The sequence below is a fragment of the Varroa destructor genome, unplaced genomic scaffold, assembly GCF_002443255.2.
Source record: "Varroa destructor unplaced genomic scaffold, Vdes_3.0 BEIS01000004.1, whole genome shotgun sequence".
NCBI lineage: Eukaryota > Metazoa > Arthropoda > Arachnida > Mesostigmata > Varroidae > Varroa > Varroa destructor.
Genome location: NW_019211457.1, coordinates 25,019,122 through 25,042,674, shown reverse-complemented (window position 1 = coordinate 25,042,674; position 23,553 = coordinate 25,019,122). Strand labels below are relative to the sequence as shown.

General features: G+C 43.6%; 1 protein-coding gene across 30 annotated transcripts in view; it reads left to right on the top strand.

The window, feature by feature from the left end:
* Positions 1-23,553, top strand: part of heph (polypyrimidine tract-binding protein 1 heph) — a 327,260-nt gene that overhangs the window by 59,030 nt on the left and 244,677 nt on the right. For all 30 annotated transcript variants that reach the window (XM_086986952.1, XM_086986936.1, XM_086986932.1 and 27 more), the window contains one exon: positions 9,628-9,685. In XM_086986952.1, coding sequence (XP_086843078.1) covers positions 9,628-9,685 — 58 coding nt within the window. The remainder of the gene's footprint in view (positions 1-9,627; positions 9,686-23,553) is intronic.

Here is a 23,553-nt window from a genome sequence, read left to right as displayed (position 1 = left end):
CGCCTGCAGCGTACGTTGCTGCAGAAGCCTCCACCTGCTCTATTTCCGCAAGCCCTACGTTTTGGCCATTACTGCGACACTTGGCCTCATCTGGCCTTGGGTGTGGAATTACAGTAGGGGCGGGACGAGGCGAAGCCACTAGAGTGGCGATGGCTGACTGAAGCAAGAAAGACATCCAAGCAAAGGTTCAGTGAGGAAAAGAGAGAGCGAAAAACGAAAATGATAATTCTTTCGAAAATTCGCGCCGCATATCACCTAGTGAATGGATTTTTAAGCGACACCCCTCACCCCCGTTACATACCTGAATGTATGTCGAGAGGTCGGGCGAAGTTTAGGGAGTTGCAAGAAGAGGCAAAACATAGTACGAAAAAGAAATCGTACGCTGCCTAGAAGCTGTGTAAACAATTGTTTCAGTAGTTTTATACATAGTACTTTTTTGTATCTAAATGGGGGTACCCATGCTACTGCATCATTGATTTAGTTTATGTTGTGTGCCTAGTAAGTAGGTTGCCTTCGATTTGACATTAATAGAGTCCATGCAGGGTACGTAAATACTTTTTTTTTTCAATTATATAGTCCAGTGTAAGTTTCTGGTGGCTTCTAAGGTTATGAAAATGGTTTATCTGTTTACAGGCGTCTATATATGTACGTTTCGAATTTTTAATTACTGCACTATTGCTTGAGTAAAGCATCGCTTCAAATTGTTGGCCTTTCGTGGCGTGGAAGGAACTGTATGTCTACGCTGAATTTAAACCACTTTTCCTAAACACGTTAGTAGTGAACCACCTTTTAGGGACATTAACAAAATACGTTTTATAAAATGTTACATTTGAGGTATTGAGCCTGAGTGTTGATATCTCATGTAAGATAACAGTTTCGCCCGCCAAAACAGGTAGCGGCTTTGAGGGTTCGATAGCATTTCTTGCTTTGCATTACCAGGTCGAAGTGCCGACGATGCTGCTCTGCTGCTAGCCTCTTTATGGATATATATATGCAGGTTTGTATAGACCTGTGACACACGTACCACACCCGCAATTCCTGTTGATGGTAGTCTATCTATGGAGACGGGTGTGAGATGTAAGCCCACAAGGGATGAACATCTCTGTGTCATTTTGCGCGAGACATTTCTGTGTCAGACATTTGCTAGGGCTTTATACTGCTGATTTATGATTTTGTCCGTCGTTCGTTCGTTTGTTATAATGAAACTATTTCTGAAGAGCGGTATATGCATTTCTCGAATGTTATGTATATATCGTGTATCATATTATATAACACTTTTTCATTATATGATTTAATACGTAGCATTGTCTTTTTTCTTTTTTTGTTTTTTAATTCTTAGTATACCCGGATAATTGTCTATTATTTCATGCGGCTTTGGAATTCAGCTTGCGAACCGTAATGGCGCCCGCGCCTATGATCAATTGTTTCGACTAATGGATATTTACATTAATCGTCCCTACAAGATAAGAATTAATATCTAATACTGGCTATTTCCACTGACAGACAACAATAGCCGGTACCGAAGTACGACAAATTTCATCATGTATCGTATGTTGCCTTACCCAATCGTGCTGTGGGCCTGACTTGCTGCGCCGTTGAAGTGGCCGCCTCGATAGCTTCCTCACCTTCTTTCTCACTCAACTCCAAAATCTTGGCCCTCACACCCCAATAACCGTTGTTGTCTACTGGACACCCGGTCAGTCTTTCTCTATTATCTGTCTGTTGAAACTATTTGGTGGAAGACAGCGAAGAACGGACGGCTAGCTTACAGAAGCAGCTGGCTTCTCGACAACTCGTTGCTTTGAGGAGTTCCGAGAGACACGGAGAGGGAGCTTGTCTTCCGTACCTCTCCCTTTCGATGTTGTGTATAACCGTTGGCGAATTCGTTATGGACTGCTTCGTTCTTTTTCTTTCCCTCTGGCCGACGTCGGCACATCGTCGCTATTTCAAGTTCGGCAGCCAGGAAAAATGGAAAGGGAACTAGCAGACGGAATGCCTGCGTCTTTATCTGTGATGAATACAGACTCGGCTGTCGATCAGCACAGATAAACGGTAGCCGCTATAAACGGCTTCAGGTAAGGGAAGAATCTTGCAGTCGTTAGCCTTCAACGAAACGACTGCTTCTTCTATTACGCTGACTTATTGATTGATTCGGTCTTCAAACATTAGTGATCTCCTTGCACTACGTACCGACTGCTGAGCGTCCACAGCCGATTTTGTCTAATCGATTCTAGTTGTATTCGGTTCAGCTGGTTTAACGCAACCTGGGATTTTTGCGATATTTTAAAATAACCATTGTGCTATTGCAGAATTCGCTGTTTACTGTAGATAGCAGTGCCTCAGCAGTTTCTCATATGATATATTGTGCTTTGTAAAGAACCGGCTCTTTACACACTGAATAATTCGTACGAGGCTTTCTAAGAGGATCCGCATAATTGAGCTACAGCTATCCAAATGAGGCAACTAGCCAAAGCAGGTTCGAAGTAGAAAGCGACACAGTTAACGACGAACTAAACTAACTCGGATTCAGAAAACCCCATGAACCCGAACCTAACTTCGGAGGACAATGCAATAGGTATACGAAGCCCGCTAGACAGAATCGAGGCGAAAGTTGTTGTCAAACCTGACAGCAGAGAACGGGGTGTTGAAAAAAAGTCTTTCAGAAGTGCTGGAGGACAGGGAAAAGGCAAGACAGACAAGCCGAAGAGGTTTGCCTTCTGCACGCCTCAGTTCAAGTATAGGACTTGGAAAGAATCTGCTTCTGCATCTGAAGAAAACACGATAACCAGGCCACGCAGAAAATGCAATAGAGTGCCAAATCGTAAAGTGGAACAGATGGAGGCAGAGGCCAAACGGGATTGCCTTGAAAGCGAGCCGGCTGAACTTCTTCGAAAGTTCGTACCATTAGACAGATGCGTCATCCACGCAGGTGCAAGCAGACTTTGGCAAGGCCAACAGTGCTGTTTGGTAAGTAGTGAACCAACGTTTAATGGCGTAACCTATTTTCATCATAGCTTGGTAGAAAGGGTACAGGCAAAGCCGAGAGCAACGTTGGAAGCGAATCAGATTGTCGCTATTGTCGAACCAGTATTTTTTGTCTAAATAACCTGGAACGAGTGAGAGCATGGTTATTTCGACACTGTAGAGATTGTGCTCGTGACTAGGTGAAGCGAAAATCATAGTCAAATGTAATACTGCGACGGCAACCAACTGTTCGGTGCGTTATGATAAATTGATTTTACGAGCGAATGGACAGATACTTCTCAATTGAATTGAGAGCTACTGAAGATTGTAGCTTCGGCAGTGTTCTACGCGAGCTACTGTTGAATCACTGGCTCGAGCACGTTAGTAAGCTCCTGATTTTACTAAACCATCGCCAGAATAGCCACCAGCTAAATGGAAGCTCTCCTTTCCCGTATAATTAGTAGTTATACTAACGGTAGCACCTACGTATGGCGGTTGCGTACATGTTTTAATGTGAATTGGATTCTAATACAACACAATTTTCGACAAAATATTGAATGATATAGACCCAAATGTATAAATCGGCCCCGACGCCAGCTCTTGCCTGTGGTGCGCGCGGATATTTACATCCCACGCACGCCACGATTCTGAGTCAGTCGATGTAGTACGATACTCCGAAAACTAGTTTATAGACTTGAGAATCCGACACATTTGTGACGACCCGAAACACTACTTGAAAGAAATTGTGCACGCAAATTTCGTCGCAGAAGACAGTAACTTCTCGGCTATTCTTTCACCGGGAAGTGACTGTACAATCCATTCGTATTCCTTTCAACTAATTAGTAAGTTTATATAATATAAGTTAACGATCGGTTAACTCGTTGTCATTGTTCGAGCTTTCTAACCTCTTAAGATAATCATTCTCGAACTCGATAAGGAAATATTTCAGGTTTAGGCCGCAGACTTCAAGCTCTATTTTCGTCAGTCTGTCCCTTCGGCGTTCCATTATCAATTACACCTCTATGCAAGGCCAAAATCAAGCAACACTGGACTGGCAAGTCCTAGTGCGTTTAGTTATTGACCGCCTACGGGACGGACTGCGAACACTGAGGATAGTCTAGTCATCCTGAATGGCCGAAAACGCAAGGAGGAGACAGCATTGGTTACAGCAGCTGCTTGAGCGGCAGTCATCAGTGCCATCTCAATACGTCCATGTGGCAAGTGATGTAGGGCCTCTTCTTGTCGGAAAGCTCATTGACATTAATGATTTCTGATCGCTTAAAAGCAGAGCGGCGCTACTGCTTCTCTGGCTGTGACGGTGCTTCTTTTTTGCCGGGGGTGCAGCGCGCCTCCGCCTTACTCCGCCTGCAGAGCCAGCAGTTCCAGAGTCTTATTCGTTATTTGGTTAGTCGTTTGTCGACAATCAAAGCTCTCACGGGTCGAAACCGGTAGAAGCTTGCAGAAATCTCTCTGGGAGACGTTTTCCCTTCGTAGATGGACAGGCATAACCATCTATTTTCCCACCACGTTCGTTTCATCCCGGTTAGTTCTGTAGCGCGAGTATCGCTGCTTTAGGCGGGAAGCTCATAAGGCTCTAGTGGAGCCGAGGCAAACGTAAATGAGGCTGGCTACGTCAATTGCTCAAGGCGCCGCGGGAAAGAATTATTATTACCGCACGTTATTCGTAGAAAGCTTCTGTTTCAGCTACTTACGCCCGTAATCATTCTCGGCGTGAATAAGGGCATCGTAGCGCTTCTTAGTCCAAATGTTGGATAAACAGATATCATATATAATGGGGACAGGCAAATGCCATTCGTCTCATCTAGAAAACGTATTGTGGTACCTGTTTTTGTTTTTGTTTTTGTTTATATATTGTTGCTGTATAATATCTATCTGAACAGCCTTACTTTGTTGAGTACTTTTTGTTTCATCACGTTCACATGTATCAACGGCACGACGTTGAAAGCGATGCATAAATTGGGACTCGTCTATTGACCGCTATCCTTTATGTTACATGCAATTTGCTAAGGAAAATCATTACATAGATGATTAGTGTTTTAAATGAAGCTGGTTATAGATTGTTGTTTAGAGGTAGCTAAGTGTTTTTGGTCAAACGTGTCTATTTTGAGAGTATGGTACTTACTGTAAGAAGTAAAGCCTGCATATTAAGAATTCGTAATTTAAATTAGGAAAGTAACTTGGTTTTTTTTTTAATCCAAGAGCTTAAATATAGCTCTCGGGTCGAAAAACATCGAAACAAATTCTCTTTCCTTAGCTGTACTAATGCTGTTATCATCTGTGGAACTTATCCTGTTTCAAACAGGCGAGAGCGTTTAGGGAGCAGTTTCGTCAAAGCGTCTATAGAGATTATCGGCTTTTTTATGCAGGCGTTCAAAAGATGTTTCCAATGTTCGCCCTCTGTTTGAGAATACTAGTGAGTATCGAGTACAGTGCAAATCGAACAATTTATAATATCTATAAATAAAATAAGGCTGAGCTTCCCAACGGGACTGTACAATACATCTGTGAAGACACTTCATGCTCAAAAATGACGACTATGACATTCATCATATAATAAGGTATTTATCAGTGTCTAAATTGGGGCACAGGAATGTTCAACTAGATAAATTTAATTCAATCTCGACCTTGTTCGAGACGATTAAAGGCCGAATATCGTCGATGATACAGTGGCCGAGCACAAGTTTATCTATTTTCCCCTTTTTAATGGAAGCAATAAGTTAACAAGTCACGCACGTGCACCTCAGGGGCAGAAATAAACCGTACTGCTCAACAAAAACAACAGAGCCAACCCCCAAGAACAAATTACCACGAATTGCAGAAGCAATTTTTTCATAGTAATAGGGGGGTCGCTCTTCGTCGTTTCGCCGGGCGCTGCTGCTCTTAAATTGCCCTGTTCTTATTGCTCTTCCCCTGGCCGGTTCTCTTCCTCGTTCAGTGTGATAGGTTTTATACAGGAGTTGTTTCTCTTGCAAAGGCTTTCTGGTTTATGCTTCTGTTAGAGTAAGAAGTATGCTGACCGTCTGTTGCCTCGTTCGAGCGAGTTCAAATGGAAGTTTCTGTAAAGACAAACCTACTACCCCCTTCACCTAGAGGAAAATGTGCCTTCTAGCAGATTGGGTACTGGTAATTCTTAGTAGACGCTGTGAGCTTCGAGACGAAAAATTACCCAAAATATGTCTATACATATACTGAGAGGTCGTCACATCAATGCCCAGTGTGTATTTCACGTTTTTTGCACCGCAGCAAAATTGCCCAGTGCGTTAGCTTTACCTACGAAAGACTACATCGCGCATCCGTCTATTTTCATAAAGCATTTGAGATTAGATTGATGCCGTTAACGTTACAGTCAATCTCATCGTTCTGACTATAATCGTGGTCATCATCTGGACGTACTGTTAGATTAGGGATAGGTATACGGTCTTCACTGAAATCCGCGGTGAAGGCAGCGGACCTGCCATCAATCTTTGCCTATTCATCTGCCGCTGTTGCGATTATCGCTGTTGCTAGAAGTATTGCTGCTATTTCTATGGTAAACTAATCCGCGTACGAGTGCAGTTGTCTCTGTCCCTGCTTACTCCGCAGTGGTCGACGTTACGTGGACATTATGCGAATGTGATGACCGTCCTACATCACGATCCATCATGGCGCAGAAGTTCGGTCAGCGATTGGTACAACGTGGATGTTTCCTTGTTTCGTCTGATGATCTGTCGGATCTGGTTCGAACATGCGATAATACTTGTGCGTTTCTCACTACGACTGGGGATCAGCAAACTTCGAAGAAGGGGCAAGAAGGAATAGGGCGTGGAATTGCGAATGAGATGAGTTGGAGCTTTGAGCTGGCAATCCAACCAAAGCTGCGGGATCTAGCACGCCAGGACGCCCAGGGGAGTCTTTGGCTTCAAGACGGGTGTCCATAGGATGCGCAGGGGGTGGTTGAGAGTTGTTACGAGAAGCCGCGCCTCACTGAATATTCGAATTGGTGATGAATATTTTAATAACAGCATGCCCTGTAGTCGATTTACTACGTTTCCATAACATCGTTCGTCGCTGGGGTCTTAGGGAACGAAGGCGCGCAACATGCGTAGCGCAGGCCGGCGGTCATGTGGCAGGTACTGCAATGAAACATCAGCGTAGTTCGCGCTGTGCACTGATCTCTTGAGTTTAGTTCATATTCAAGCAATGAGGGATTGAATGCGGAGGTATTGCAGTTCGCGTTACCGCGCTATAAGGATAACATGTATAGTTACAATATTCGTAGCCCTCAGTTTAGATTATTTGTTTTCCATTTCAGTCGATTATTTGACAAATTGTTTTTTTTTGTCTCTCCTATTGTAACCATCGTTTCTGCTTCGGCCGAAAAATAGAAACACAGGAACACTGTCCAATACAATACGAGAGATGATTCTATCTTTTTCGGTTTTCCGGCGGGAAAATTGGCTAGGAAAGCCAAAAAAGACAGATGAAGTAGCTGTACACAGGCAATGATCCAGCTACCATTATCCCTCAATAGGAATGATGGTATAGGAGGAACAGTGGAAAAATGAGGAAGAAGGTGTGTCTTTTTAGTCACTCTACCTATTCAAAATGAATAACTGAAGGAGCTCGGGCCAGCTTAGATGTATATTCATATCTGGGCTGTCTGGGGAGTTGTAACAGGAGAAAGTGGGCGACAGAAAAAAAATCGGGCGGAAAGCTTCCACTTCTTCTATTTCTGCTGCTGGTTCTATTTGAAAAATTCAATAATTTGTCTTACAAAGCGTTCCATTTAGTGAATAGAGATATAGAGGTGAGTTTCACCGATGTCATCGAGCTAAAAAAGACTGGTAGTGTCTAAGGTATAGACAGGAAGAAGTATGTTTGCCAAGGTCGACGGATAGTTTTGAACGCTGTTGCCGAAGTGGAAGAGGAAGAATTAAATGGTCGAATCCATCGTATGTAAGGCGTACGGTTTGCAAAAGTGCTAGGGAGTGGTGGGTAAATTGTTAAACCTGGGCAAGACATAAGTTCACGGGTTTAGGTGTGTCCCGCACATAGTAAATCCAAGCTTCTAAACTGAGAGACGGGGTGAAGAGCGTAAGTGCTAAACTGGGGGTTGAATGGTATATAACCTAAAATAGTAGGAGTGGTAAACGGAACAGCTTGATGGCAATCATACAGCAGAAACATTGACTCCAAGGATGACAGAAAGGAAAGAAAAGGGAAACAGAAGGCGGACAAACCTTACTGTAGCACCACCATACAAGGGACAGCGAAGGAAGACGATTCGTTTCCGTCGATGAGCGACTGGCCGTGGTGGTGCATACGTTATCCACGGTCGGCAGGATCAACTGACCGACGATTCTGCTGCAATAGTTAAGCCATTGTGCACATATATGTCGACATGACTTCATAGACACTTCTGGATGACCGACTGCTGGATTAACCTGGCGGGCAAGTATCCCGTCTCGACACCAACCGAACACCGCACAGTTAGCTGTCTATAATGTATAGTGTGAATAAATGCACTTTTTCTTTGTGTGCGTAATTTTATCATATCACAATAAAGGTACTTTGCCCTAGCTTTGGCAGTTTGGCAAGCTGGAGAGACTCATCATTTCCAATAAGTCATACAAGCAATGTGATTAGCGGGCCATGGACGGCCGCTAGGGACATATGAGAGCATCACTGCTCAATGTGGCACGCGTTTCGTGCACCGAACAAACTGTGCACACGAGCATTCTGATATGGCTCCTTGGTTCAGTCCTTAAAACACGAGCCTAACAGTTTAGCCTGCACTCCGTAATGCAGGCTCTTGTTTAGTATTTTGATGACCAAGTTGGCCTAAATGCTTGGGAGTTTAGTGAGCTTGCTCGGTACATGATAATAATGATCAGGACTGCCTTTGACGGAGCGGGGCATGATAAGCCGAGAGCAGAAACATTTGCTTCTGTGGAAACCTGCTATGCTGAAACTATGCTGAAAAAGGATAATTAAAAGTGTATGGATTAGAGAATAGACAATATCTCAAACTCTGTACCTCATCTCTGGTTCGTTTTGCTCGCAGTTTGTACAAAATTTCACTGCGCGGGCGACATGATGGGGTCAGAGCAAAGCTGCGAGCCGGTAAATCGTCAGTGGCAATGTCAGGAATTTTCGCCAGGGTACGATAAAGGAAGGAGCTTTGTGGAACGAATTCGATTTGGACGATCGGCGCGCGCGCGTGATACTACTATCTTGTGTACTGACGGCGTTCCAATGGACTTCGTCAATCTCACAATTTGTCATTCCGCTTAAAGGTTGACAACTCGAATCATGGCTCGCCGAAAGTTTCCTGTCAAACAAAACGCAGTAAACATCCATTTAGAGGGATTCGATGTGTATGCACACCACACATTATGAATTCTCATAGGATTCTCTAACGTATTATCCGCCGTATTATCCGTCTTACGCCAAGAGGCGCTTAACTTCGCGTTAAAACTATAATCACTTATAAAAGCCAACTCTGTGACAGTGTTCAACCGATAAATGAGCCGCGTTTAAACAATAGACATTTCTATGCTTTTATATGGTTCTAATCTGCGATCTCGACTGTCGCGCTTAAGCTTATAACAACGCCTAATGCTTAAATTAATTAAATTAAATATTAATGTTCTTAAATTTCAGTCTATCACAGCCTCCGCTGGACTTCGCTAGGATGGAACAACTTGCGGCACCCTTCATGGTAAGTAGCAGTCACGGCTGAGGCGTTCACATACAAGCATATAGTATAAACATTAGTAATATTAACAGGCATTGTTAAGAGTGCAGTTTCAATAACAATTACTATGATTGTTGAAACGGCTATCATAGCGATAGTAGGTTATCACGCCAATTTAACATGTACACGAATTCGCATTCGAGCTTTACATTGCGTACATGTTGCTACAACTTCAGTATGACACGCCACTCCGTGGCAGTCATACACATATATAGGTCATGGAGGATACAGAAAACGAAATTCGATAGAACAAATAATGAAGGAAATGTTAACAGCGCGCAATTTTTGTTGTTTTGATGTCAAGCCAAGCCTACCCCATGTGTTCACCCTGGTCCTACGATTGGTAAAGGTATATGGATGAATATATGAGGGTAGGTAAGTGAAAATACTTAGTTGGGCAGGAACGACTGATCCATAAATGATTACTCAGAATCCTACGTTGCCTGTTACGTCGCCATCGTCACCAGCGCCAGCAGCCACAAAGAGACTTATTCTCTATTGGGTATGCGCTGGGACTGGGGAGGAGGCTGAGTGCGTTTCGTACGGACGGCACGCCATGGCAAAGTCGGTTCGAGTCGTTGTTGTCATCGCCATCCTTCTTTGTCACTTTCCGCAGCAACAGCACAGAAAATCAATCATCACTGCACAGCTGCTTTAAATCGCAGTGGTCTTCTGGTGCAATTCTAAACCCGCGTCCCCCGCGCGCGAACCTCTTCCATTCGCTGAATCCTACGAAGAGATATGTAGCTTTCGATTTGAAGGGTCTTGTTCCATCCTATCCAATTTCTCGTTGTTCTACTTTGCCCATATCCACTTCGCTTTTTGTGAAGTTCATCGTTTTGTTTCTCGTTTGGGAGAAGCAATCTTATTTTTATTACAGAAAGAGCGTGCGCACGAGAGAACGAATTGGTTAGGTCTTTTTGCCACAGTCGCGGCGGCATAATTATGTTCCTAGCCAATCGTGTCGATGCCGACTGGCGAATTTTTTCTGTGATATCGTTTGTGAGAACTGTAATACGTAAATGAATAATTGATGAAGGCCTGGTAGAAACTGGCTACAACTTTTCTGACCTATACGTGGTTTATTTGTACATCTTGTACGCCTTTGTGCACACATTAAATCCCTAAACTAACTGGCCGTCCATTGTTTTGAATGAATTTTGTATGAGGCAATATTGCGCATGTTGGCAGTGATTCATATGAGCTACAATTCAGCAGCTCCTATATTCTTGGCGTGCTTTATTTTGTTATGATTACTTCATGGAAAATGCAGTTTATACCTAATATTAGGAAGAAGCAACGCACATTTTTACATCCTATATGCCTAACGCTAGCCTTAACGTATGTTATATAGGTAGTGAATGAAGAAGATCACGGCGTGTAAATGATTGACAAAATACGCTCATAATCCGCCTGCAAGAAACAGGTGACGTCTTGACTTTAATTGTGTTATTGATGTCAGCTGAGTCTATCAAACAGGACCGCGAAAAAGTCCTCACCACAGCTGTAGATGCTTGCAGGTGTTACTGAATGTTCAAGCACGATGTATTTCCGATAGAAAAATGCTAGCTGGAAATAAAGGTTTAGTTCCAAGAAAAATAGTATCGAACGAGAAGGCTCGACAGGTAATATCGCGATAGAAAGGTTTCCGGCTTAGGACGCACAAAAAACCTACGTCTCAAACCGCATACACTTGAAGTTTTGTGATACTGTTGTTAGTTCGTATCAGGCCTCCGTGCGATTGAGCTCTATTAGCGAGGATATCACTACGCTCATCGCCCTTAATTGATGCGAAATACTCCATATTACGTTATGAGCAGTGGACTTTCAACGGTGATCTAATATTTCACATACTGCATAAGTATTCCTCATCAGCTCGATGATCATCACGAAGTCTTAATTATTTTGGTTACATTTTACATAAATGCTACATGTATGTATGTATCGTCAGTGTGGCTTTAAGCATTTTCTCTAAGACATAACCTAAGAAGATCCACCGGAGAAAATCCGAAGTGTCCACTGGATTCTATGACCCACATACGTCAAATGTGGGGAAATAATTTTATCGGCTTCTTTATTTTTCATTTGTTCAAACTGAATCTCACGCATTTTTGTTGGATCATTATTAATACGAGCCTCCATACATTGATAACGTTTTATTATATCACAAACAATGGTAGCGTTACCCAACTGCACGATGTCCACATGATCGTTCTGCCTGCGGACAATTCTTGCCGTTCATAACAATATTAAACCTCACCGGACATCATCGGCGGTCCTGCACTGACGTGAACGGCTGGAGTGAGTGTCGATAATAATCACGCAGTGTACATAAATTCTTCATGGCTTTTGATATCATTGAAATCTATTGGCAGACATAGTTTCCTATTTTTTTCTTTTTCTCAGCCTGATCCTACTTTCTCCTGTCTACTTTTTTATTTTCGCTCTCCCGTAGCTCGGTAGACAGGCAGGCAAAGCAACTCCAGCTGCTCCCGATTGAAAAACTGCTCCTTCGGGGATACCAGTCATTATGCCCGAAACTGCGGTTAGTTACTCATAAGCAGTGTCGGTGCCGCCGGCATCGCCGTCTACGACTGAAAGGGGCAAATATTTAAAGGCTCAGATCACTGCTCCTTTTCGATCTCGATTACCCTCACCGCTTCTGTTAAATGTTGTATAGTATACATGTGACTGAGGAGAAAGCATAGATAGATGATAGTGGAGCCACACTGGCGATCAGCCCCCAGAGCGCTGTTTATGGGCTGTCTACTCTGCAATTGAAAAGTTTGTACCGAGTTCCGCCGTAGGTGAATTTCCAGTTAGATCCTCTTTGATTTCCACACCTGATTTCCACCAATAACTACGTTAGCAAAGAGGTGAAAAATTTAGGAAGTATAGAAAGTGGGTCTGAAACGAGCCAAATCCTGTGGCATCAGGTGCCTTTGCTTGCTTGGGCAAATGTTTGCTTGCTAAGATTGTGACACGGTGACTTGGCAGCACAGGAGCTATATGGGAAACTTACGAAACGTAGGCTGGCTCCGTACACAGTAAGGCTTAACGTGGCTGGCGCTATTCCTGCTTTCGTCAGACTCGTTGAATATTAGAATTATATTAGATGATGAGTGTTAAACAGGTAACCGGCGAATGAATGAACTATCTCGGTCAGAGTAGGCTCTAATCCAGACTTCTCAGATTTGTGGTGCTCATTGCGTATCGCACTTGAAAGAACTAAAGGGCCCACCGACATATCGTATTCGCGGTGTCTAAAAGTCCCGTTTTCTTATTTCTTATTGTTGTCTCGACCGCTGCTCCATCCACTCCCTTTTCTAGGACTTAGCCGCTTTTCCACGCGGCAACGGATTAATCAAAGCCACGGTGTCCTCTTCGAACTTGTTATGTTCAGTGATTCCTCTCAGTTTCCCTCTTCTGTTAAATTGCATTAGTGTAAATCATATGTCACCCTGTAAACCTCAGCAGACCGCCTGGAGATGATCCTCGGGCTGGCCTACCTAGTCTCCTAGCTGATCGATGTTTGTCAGCGACTGTCTTACCTTTCTCACATACACCGACTAATGGCATGCTTCTTGCGCTTTTGTCAAAGTCCAATAAAGTGATCAAGACCTGATTTCGTCAGGCCAGGTCGAAACCTATACTTCTGCAAGAGGGTGCGATTGTCCCGGCTACAATACTAGCAACAGCGTTGAGCTGCCTTGCTGCGAGAAAGATCTCCGTGAGAATGTCTAGCTTCAAACGTAAAGTCGGCTTATAATGCCGCTCGTTCTTTTAGCCATTACCGGAATCAAACCAGCAATGCTGTGACAAAATAGGGTTTATAGAAGAAGGAGAACATACGCATACAGGGATGAGTACTTAGTTGAAATTGACGGACTTACCGCGATTAGCTGATAGGATATAATGTGACATGAACAGCTAGTGTTCACTAGGTATATCGGCATTCAATATGTGACTGGGCTATGCCCTAGTCACATACTGAATGGCAGGTAAGGGTTCGCCAGCGCTGACTCTGTAATGTAATTTACTAATCAATCAGATCCAATGATAAATTGCGAATCGAGACGGCAATAACCAACGAAAGCAAGGGCCAGCTGTTCGTAGTCATGCCTACACGCGTGCTTATATGCTATGTTTAAGGATCCCTGTTATGCATGAGTCCTTCAAGGTGGTCAGCCGATCAGCGATCAAAGAAAGGCGTTAATGAGCAACCTTCCGAATGAAAGTTTTTTCGTTGAATTTATTATTAATTGGAGTGAAGAAAAACAATACCAAAAACATCAATCATTTGTTATACAACAGTTAGACTGATATGCGGATACATGGATTTGTTAGCACAACTGCAGCGTATTGATGGAGTTCATTATACAGATGATTAGATAGAGGCAGTGTACTGCTATCAAAAGCCAAAAGAACTCGCTTTTTTGTTTTATTTTTATAAGTCAATTTCTATAGATAAACAACAGCCATGTTTGAGTTTATTTGTGCTGTTTTAAGGAGGCTGTACAGACCCCTTTACGCTGTCGTCCTACCAACGATAATCATTTCAACGAGCATAACCGTGCTTATAACAGAGACTCTAGTCACAATTTATCGATGCATTTACATTTAAGGGGCAAATATGATAATAATCAACACCTTGCTTTGCACAAATCGAAGTTGCCCTTATCAGTCAGCGTACGGTTGCGCACCCCAATACAAACAAGTGTTCGAAACAACGATCTATTATTTTACACTCGATTTTCGACATCGATCGAATCTTACGCTTCGGTAACCAGAGCAACTGCTTTCGCGACAATATGTTTGGGGCACTTTTGGACCGTTCAGCTTATACAAATTCAGGGCTACCCAGTGCCTAAAGGTACGCTCGTGTTATGCTATTTTAATCCAGCATCCAGTTATTTCACAGTTGGCGTCCTAATTACCCAATACGTAATCCAATTATTAAATCGGTAAAAAAAAAGTTTAACAAAAGAAAGAACATATAGCGGCTACAATGCGCCAATCTCGTATTATGGTTTTCTGTAATAATGTCTATACGTACACAAGGCGGCTCAAGTGTGCCGGACAAGAATCACCAACTGACGATCCATTTGGTTCACATAAAGGATATCCGATGGCAGGAAAGTGCGTTCTTACTCTCATGAACGAACGTTCTCCGAACGAAGAATTAGAGCTAGGGAGCAAAGAAGACAGCTACATCTCAAAGCTACATGGGATGACGTCAGCATAAGTGTGTCACACCTTCGCCCGTCGTTCATTTCTCATATGTCTGCGACACTCAATCTTGTCTTGACCGATTTTTCTATATAATGATGAGTCGACCACAGTTGGAGCGGCAGACGGATCTCTTCTTACTGCCTGCAACAGGATCGACGCTCTATTTCTAGGTTCTATGCGACAGGACGGGAATGGTATGGAAACCAATGGCTGACGTTAGCTGGCAGATTCGTAAGCACACACATCCAGTTCTTCTAAGATTTAGGGTGAAGCTTTGGTGAACTACGTACGGGACCCTTTTACACATCGAATCGTTCTCAACTCGTGTTACCATGGCAGCGCAGTTATTACCTTACGAATAGCAGCGAAATTCTACATGAATAGAAGTATCAATCCATAATGCTGAAATTTATAGTCGTAGATATAATTAACAGATCTAAGATTATATTGAAGGTAAAATTGGTGCAACTTGTATCTAGCTAACGTTTATTTGGATTTCACAGACGGGCCATTAGGATTCAGGAGTGTTCCGAAGTCTTGAATAATGCGTCTGGTCCGAGTGCTTCGTAGGCGCTCGATAACGTAATAACATAAAGTGCATGAAGTTCATCTATGAAGAGCGCGGTCGATACGTTGGCGATGCCAGCGCTGCCGTAATAGAGAATTTTCAGGTCAACTCGTTTTGCAGAAGAAGCTGTGGTCTGTATTTGGTTTGCTGAGCGCAATACATATCATTAATAGCCACTAAACATGGGAGTTGTTCAATGGGGCATCCGCTTTTCTTGTCTTTTTTTTTTACAGTGATTATACGGTAGAGACTGAACCACATGGAGAATTCATAGCCAAACGAAGCACAGAAATTGAGTCTTCAATAATTCTATCATGTGTAGAGGATCCTGCAAGGCGTTGGATAAGAACGAAACAAGAAGGTTCGAGCAAATGCTGTTTGAAACATACCTAAGGCCTCAAACTCCGCTGCAAGGTCGAACTTCTTCATATGGGTTAGCATGACGCCGCTGCTGAGTGCATCGAAAATTGGTTAGTCAGGCAATGCCGGATAGGCGTTCTAATGGTACGCGTATTAGATGATCGGCGAAGCATCAACTGTAACTGTCGTATACCCAGACGAAACCGCCCCTCCGGCTTGCTTTCGCAATTAATAACGGTGTCATACAAGTATTCGTAGATGGACCCTAACTTTTTTGACGGTTAATTCGTCCGAGCATGGAACCCATTGCTAACTGCTCTTCCAATTCACCCGTCATTTCGTTAATGCTATATATAAAATCGACGTGGAGGTTATTTGCGATGCAATCAACGACTAAATAACATAAGGCAAATATATAGACAATACACGCCGCATGGCAATCGACCATATGCTTGTTGTGCACGGAACAGCAGGGCCAGGCGCCGTAGATCAGACATATGTGAGAACAAACATCAATGGGCTTAAGAATGGTTTATGGTCCTAATAGATAGTGTGGTTTAGGTGTGAGGTTATCTAAATCGAGAAGGGATCGACGTGCAAATTATAGATAAGCTATTTAAGCTATTGCCTTTCGAAGATTTCGTTTCGTTCGATCGGCAGACGATGCTCCTCGTCGACGGCATTGGCTACGAAACTGCAAAAAAGGACATTCTATTTTATTCCACCCATATTATTCGGAACGGGAACCTTGAGCGACTCACGTAAAATGACAGCTTATAAACAAAGATTGTTTATAGAAGTTGTCAATACACACACACGCCTTTCTGCTTAATAGCTGCATGATTATTTTCACCCTTGAGGAATGTAGGGATGCCTTTATCAGGAAATACGCTCAGGACAGCTGCAAGGACTCTGCAACTGCTTCTTCTCTATAAGATATGAACTTTTTCGATGCTACCGTCGTACCCTCCTTAGAATATCATACATTCAATTATCATACGTACCTGTTTAAATCAGTCTTAATTATTGCAGTAGAAGACTACAACAAGGATAAAAATGAGACGCGCTGCTTATTTCCGGCGTGGAACAAAACCCACAGGATATTTTTTTTATAAAAACACATTGTCTAACATTTTATTCTATACGAACTCTCCCTCTGTAACAGCAAAAGTCAACTCAATATCGTTGTTGCGAGTCTTATGGTACTCTGACGCCCACGGTTTTTACTTTGGTGGCGTTGCACGTTCCATGCCTATCTCGTGCATGACGTCGTGTCGTCTACAAGGCGCCAATTTTGCTGTTTTATGTGCGTTTTTTTGGTACGACCACTGTCTTTGCAACTTTGTTCGGTAGCAGTGAGGTAGGTGTTCGCTCACATCTATTGCTGCTTCTGACACCCAAGCTGCAATTGTTCCACTTTGCAGTCCTTGTTCTCTCCTTTAATTCAAGTGTTTTACGTGAAGATCCATGCGAGGAAATTGTAGTAGCAGCGAAAGCGAAAAAGTAGAAATAAGCACGCGATTCCTTATTGATTTTCTGACGGTTGCGGTTTGCATAGTTTACTGGTAGTCCACGTCGGGAAGTGCGCCAATCGATGGTCGATGGTGCTCATACGAGAGCAGTCCGCGCACCATTTTTCTTTTTTATCGATATATGTATATATATATCCACCCCGAATCCACCAGCCTCCGGCCGATTCCGATCAGAATGCGTATCCGTAGCCAGTCAGTTGCTGCATCCTCAGACGCATTTGCACTCTATGGCCACGCCAAAGGAGGATTAGTTTTGAAGGTGAAATGGTGGAGGTTAGCCCACACTTACCAGCAGGACTCGGGGCGTCACACTGCACGAAGTCGATCTAAATTGCAGCTGTACAAGGCAGCCTCGTCGTGCTCATAGTTTCGAAACGTGTGGTGTATCCATATGTTACAGCCGACTTGTACTCGCGTGGCTTTGCTGCTGACCATCGGCGCAACATCGATGTTTTCGCATTGCCTTTGCGTTTTCGCGTTCTTGTTGCTATGGGAGGAGCCTTTGCACTCGTGGCTTTTGGTAGGCCTTATTTCGCGCGGCACAGAAGTTGCAATAGCACCAGAGAAGTTACGAGTGCAACTTAGCAGCAATGACTGCTTCTGCCGGGTGAATAGCAACAGCAGCGGTGAGCGCCCAGTGTCGCAGAAGCAATGAGTATCCCCGGCCGCGGTGTTTCCCCGCAAAAAATCCTTGGTTGATGCAGAAATTCGTTGTCAGGTCTGGGAGCGCAGGTCGCCTTGTCGTATTATAGTCTCCAAAGTTGTTTGGTATCGCTATGTCGGTCGCCGTCACTCGAGATTCAACGACGCCGACAAGGCAGTGCTGCCAACAATGGGTCAGCTCACAACGACGCTGCAGCAATCGCTAGACGCGCTGCAGCGACTAATAGCGAGGTGTTCGGACTCAAAACAATCGCCTGAGCTCTCCTTCATTCCTTGAATCACTTCTTAGTTGCTCCGTATTCCCTGATTGTAATACGAAGCAACGGTCGATGCGACCAGGAGCAAAGCAGCGGTAGCGAGGAGGGTATTGGGCGATTCCACACCGAGTTCAGGCAGCCGATTTTGACGCGTCACTGGGGCGTGGGTAGGTTTCTGGGTCTTAAAAGCAGTTCGTTTTGTTAGTAGGGTTGCCAGCTCGACGACTTGCATCACTGGAGCGTCCGCAGGGCGGTAGGCGAACAGGCTGGCGTTGTTGAGTTGCAAGCAAGCTGTTGTATTGACAGGATTTGAAGGGTTACGGAGGAAGGCTGTGTTGTGTAAAGAAACAGGTTGTCGCGGGAAGATGAGAGAGGAGTAAAGCGAACTAGCGAGGGACGCCGATGTGGGCCGACCCACGAATGATGAAGTTGTAGGTATCGAGGAGATTTTCTGCCTTAATGCGATTGCATGGTTCATTCTGTAGCGACCAAAACCACAAGGACGATGACTGCCGGTGCTGCTTGCAAAAGTAATGGAAGGGTCTGACTGGCTAGAAGAGAGTCATCGGCTGAGCGAAAACACTAGGCATCAAGCTGGTGAGGCTACAAGGCGCTCTTATTCCCGTGTAGGTTATCATAGAAGATACTGAGGCAAACGCTGGGAGTCGATTGGAGTAACGTGAAGTGGCGCACATTAAAACATTATGGACGACCGTTAGAGAAGCTGTGGTGTAACGGGTCCGGGCTATGAATGAGAGAATAAGTAGTAGGAAACAAGGAAAAGCTGCAGAGCTGAAAAAGCGAAATATGAAAAGAAAAATCAAAGGAATTAACGAACCTAGCAACGAAGTTATAAAAAAAATGTTTTGTTTATTTATATCATTTTAATTTCTTGCTCTCCAAGTCTCTCCTAGAAACCATTTTAAAATTACAACTAAGAAATACGATGATTTAACAGCAACGGATGGCTACAAAGACAACGCCAGAAAAGCTGCCGAAAAAATTGGGGTAAAGGCAATCCTTGCAAAAGCTGGAAGACCCGTGCGTCTACTAATTCTTGCCTCGAGCTCGCAGAACAAAGCGTTCTGTTTCCCTTTTTTCGTCGTATTGCGCCAAACGTTACGCGCGTCTCAGAGGGGACGCACGCGGAACTAATGCGGAAAAGCCGCAGGGGTTTAGTGCCCGTGGTTTCGCACTCTATTTACGCTTGGCTAGAAAAGTGCTGCTGCTGGAGGCGGAGGTAAGCACCGAGCGTGAGGTAGGAGCTCGCATTAAACTGCTTGAGTGGCTTGACTAGGATTATAGATTATGCCAAGCCTCAACTTTTTCTCCACGAACGAAGAACGCGCGAAAACAGAGGTGAGGGCTACTGAGGCTAGATTTCTGATATGTCTCTGTTGGTAGTGAATATGTATAGACGCTCGGTAGACAATAAAAGGCTGCTACTTTTTGAGGTTACGGTTGTGGCTAAGGAACCGAAGCCCGAATAAGAAGGAAAGCGCATTTTTAATGGGCATAGAAAGTAGTAACAAAGGTTTCAGACGCAGACGGTAGGTGTGATTACCCTGGTTATTTTCAACCTAAAAGCCGAGCACCCTATCCCGAACCCCAAAGCGACTTCACTGAAAGAAGTATATATTGATGTGCATCTATAATAGTTAACACAAGTTGGGTGATGCATTGGTTACTGAAGGTTGAATTAAGGGATGTCTATGAAACGCTTGATACTCACCTCGTTCACTATAAGAGCTCCGATTTTCCTAATATAGACAAAATGACTGTTATAGTATTACTGACAAAAATACCATCATCGTCATGAAAAATTATTAGAGAGCTTATCCATGTAGGCATATTTCCTATAGCGTTTCGCTAAGCTGAAGCGTATGAAGATGCATGCAACAGAAAGAAAAATTAAACGGTTATCTAATATATGGACATAATGATCTTGCTTGAAACAAAGGAATTTCACATTTTTAATGTCATATTACTGACTAGGATTTTAAAGCATTATCATCAGCCACCTGCTCACCTGGCCATTAATCAGGGGGTCCTTAACACGATGTGGAAAGCTTCGCGCATGTTGCAAAACTAGGAAAACCTCTTACTTATGTGTTTGTGTGTTTGTACAGTTTATCTTAGCCGAGAGAAGCTCTTCGTACCCGTATGCGTATGGGTGGATGTAAGTCACGGCTTTAAACAGAGTGAATAGTGTGTCTGTGAGGGTCTGTGCCGGAGGTAGTAATTTTGTCGACGAGTACCGAGCGACGTATGCGGTGAGTTGTGTTAAAATGACGGCACAGCTAGACAGTTACTGACGACTATTTGGTTCTTGACGGGACGGTCGGTTTGCAGATAGCTGCTATGCTGTTCATTCTGTGTTATCTCCAGGCGGGTTTGGGCTGAGGATGGGTAACCTCTAAGTATGGTAACATGTTACGAGCTAGATAGGTAATGCATGTGTGCACCCACCCTAAGTTACATGGAGGGTCCTGGTATTTCTCTTTTACTGCCTTCGTCGCGTGATTTGCTGTGGGGCAGCGCCACATCTAGTAGGACAGCCATTACTATGTCCCGACGCGGTACGGTAGTCGTTTCCTGCTTCGTTCAGCCCGATGGTGCTGGTAGCCTACTTAGAACCTGTTCAGCGAATCTGGGTTGAAAGTTGAAGAGAGCCATCAGCCTTTCGAACATAGAGCGAACTGGGGAGCCCTTGGAACAGGCAGGCACTGACATGCACGGCTTATCCCTCTCACGAACGCATTTGCTCACCATGTGCGTTTCGTCGCTGCGGCCACCATTGATAGTGGAGTACCCTGTCATTGTCCACGAGCTCGAGCTGAAGCCACAAGAGAAATCGGGAGCAAAAAAACTGCATGAGGACATTGCGGCCAAACTGTGCCACGACACAAAAGACGTACTGGTACAGAAATAAGACTTCGCTGTCTTTTTTCCGCCTTCACAGTGTGGTTTGTCTTTCAAACGGCAACCATTGCAACAGAGCAGAAACAGTCGAATGCCTGTTCAGTTAATCCCGGCCTTGCAGGCACTCCAAGAGGGCTTCCAAAGTAGTGGCTTCGAGGTTCAAATAGGCTGTACCAACTGCATAGCTCTCGTGAGAGTTGCGGCTAGAGACCGGGCCGGCATTTAAACTGGCTTTCGTATGCACGATCTAAGCTCTTTCTAAACCAGCCTGTCATCAATGACTGAAATTTGCGAAAATTAAGGAAATGGCGAGCGTGTAAGTAGTGGGAGATTTTTAAAAACAAAAATGGGCAATACAAACCCCTTGGAACACGCCGTAATGTTGTACATGGGAAACGAACGAGGAATGTTACAAAAATACGTAGAGGCTGTTAAATAGCTTTTGTTCGAAGCGTTTGTTTTTCGCAAGGGACTAGTTAGAAAGGACTGTAATCGGTATTAGGCAATGTAGCCAATTGTAATGACCCTGATTGGACGTAAGGGTGCGGTATCAATGAGGAATCAAAAGAGCGATTGATATCGGATGGCAGTATGACTAACTATACGAAGGAAACCAGGAAAGAACTACCACTCTAAACAGCCGTTTTTCAGGAATGCTGCCCTATACTATTTTTACTTCAGAGCGAACAAATGCTGCTACGCGTTGATCATACTATGTTTTCATGAAACCTTCTGTCTCTCAACTGTTTTTCAGTAAAGCCTTTCAACATTTTCTCAGGCGCAAAAAAGCAAGGACAACATATTGCATCCTATCTATTCCTATTTCATAGCCCGCCTCTGCTTGTTGCATCGAAAACCATGGCGGTGTCTTCAGCCGAACATAAGACCAGCCGCGCTCGAAAGGACACTGATGTATTGGCTAACGACAATGCGGGTCGCCCTGTGTATCTTGCCATGCGCTTTTTCTACCAAAATCCGCTGCCATGGTCCTTATACGAGCTGCTCGTCGACAGAACATTGTACAGCCGCTCTTAAGGGATGCGGAAATCTCTGCTAATACAAAATCAGCGATGGGTCATTATTGGATGGGTGGTAAAACACCAGTATCATGTCCTAATTGGCAACCAACTCTCGCCGTTATGGACCCGGGTCAACCATGCTGGACAGCAAGCCATTTAGAGGATATTAAGATCGTTTGATGTCAATACGGCCCTCCTAAATGCCTGTAAAACTATTTTCCAAAAAGTAGACTAGTAGTAACTTTGTCTACTTCTCTTTTATTCTGCGGATTATCTGTTGGCTTAGCTTGTTTACGAATAAGGAGATTTGTCGCCGTATGCTCGTCCATTTATATATTGTCATAGTCTGTCGGTATGCAAAAACTTTTTTAGGGACGTGCCTGCTTCAGGAAGCGTTTTATTTGGTAGTGTTTTATCTCTGTCCCAAGGACTCACCAATTTTGTCTTATAGCTTTCAACGTTAATTACCTTTTCAATGCACAAATCTTTTTGTATTATTATTATATTAGTATAATATTGTATTATATTAGAAATATATTTCCGGAGCTTGAAGACGAACATAGTCAAATAATCTCATTTCGCTTTAAATCCTTGAGTTATATATAGATGAATACAACGCTTCTTTTTTTTTGACCTAACTTACTTTTTGGATCAGATCTTAATTGCTATAGCGATAGTTGGTTTTTCCAAAAATTTATTCCTTAAGTTGTGCTATTTTCAACACTAAGCCCAATGTATTTGTATATCTATAGCTTTTTTTTTTTTGTAATTTATTTGCTATAGGATATAGTTGATGTCTAAGTATTCCGCTCGTTTTACGCAGCTCGTAGGCGTCAAGAAATAGTATACTAATATTCAATTAATTTATAGCGTCTAAGTAAAATCTATGTTAAGGTTAATGGGTGGCAAACTTGCACTTGATGATGCAGATAACTAAGCGTGTTGGGCTTCATCACATGTTTTCTAATGCTCCTGGATAGCCTTTACGGGTAATGGGGTCATGCCTTTAAAGGAAAAAGTGACCCACAGAGAGATCGTGCGTGTGCGAGGTCTGCACTAGTGCTTTCCTTGCGCGTTTCGCTAGATATACTAACACTATCTAGACATTTTTAGGTAAATTTCCGAAAAATTCGGCTCGAAGTACAGTTTTGATATTACCTTTACCCTGGACGTTTTAGATCACCTTGGATCATTATAAAACGGACGAGCTAAAAATCTGCCTAACAGGCCATCCAGCTAAAGTCTAGCAATGTAATGCCAGTAATAGATGAGATTCGGC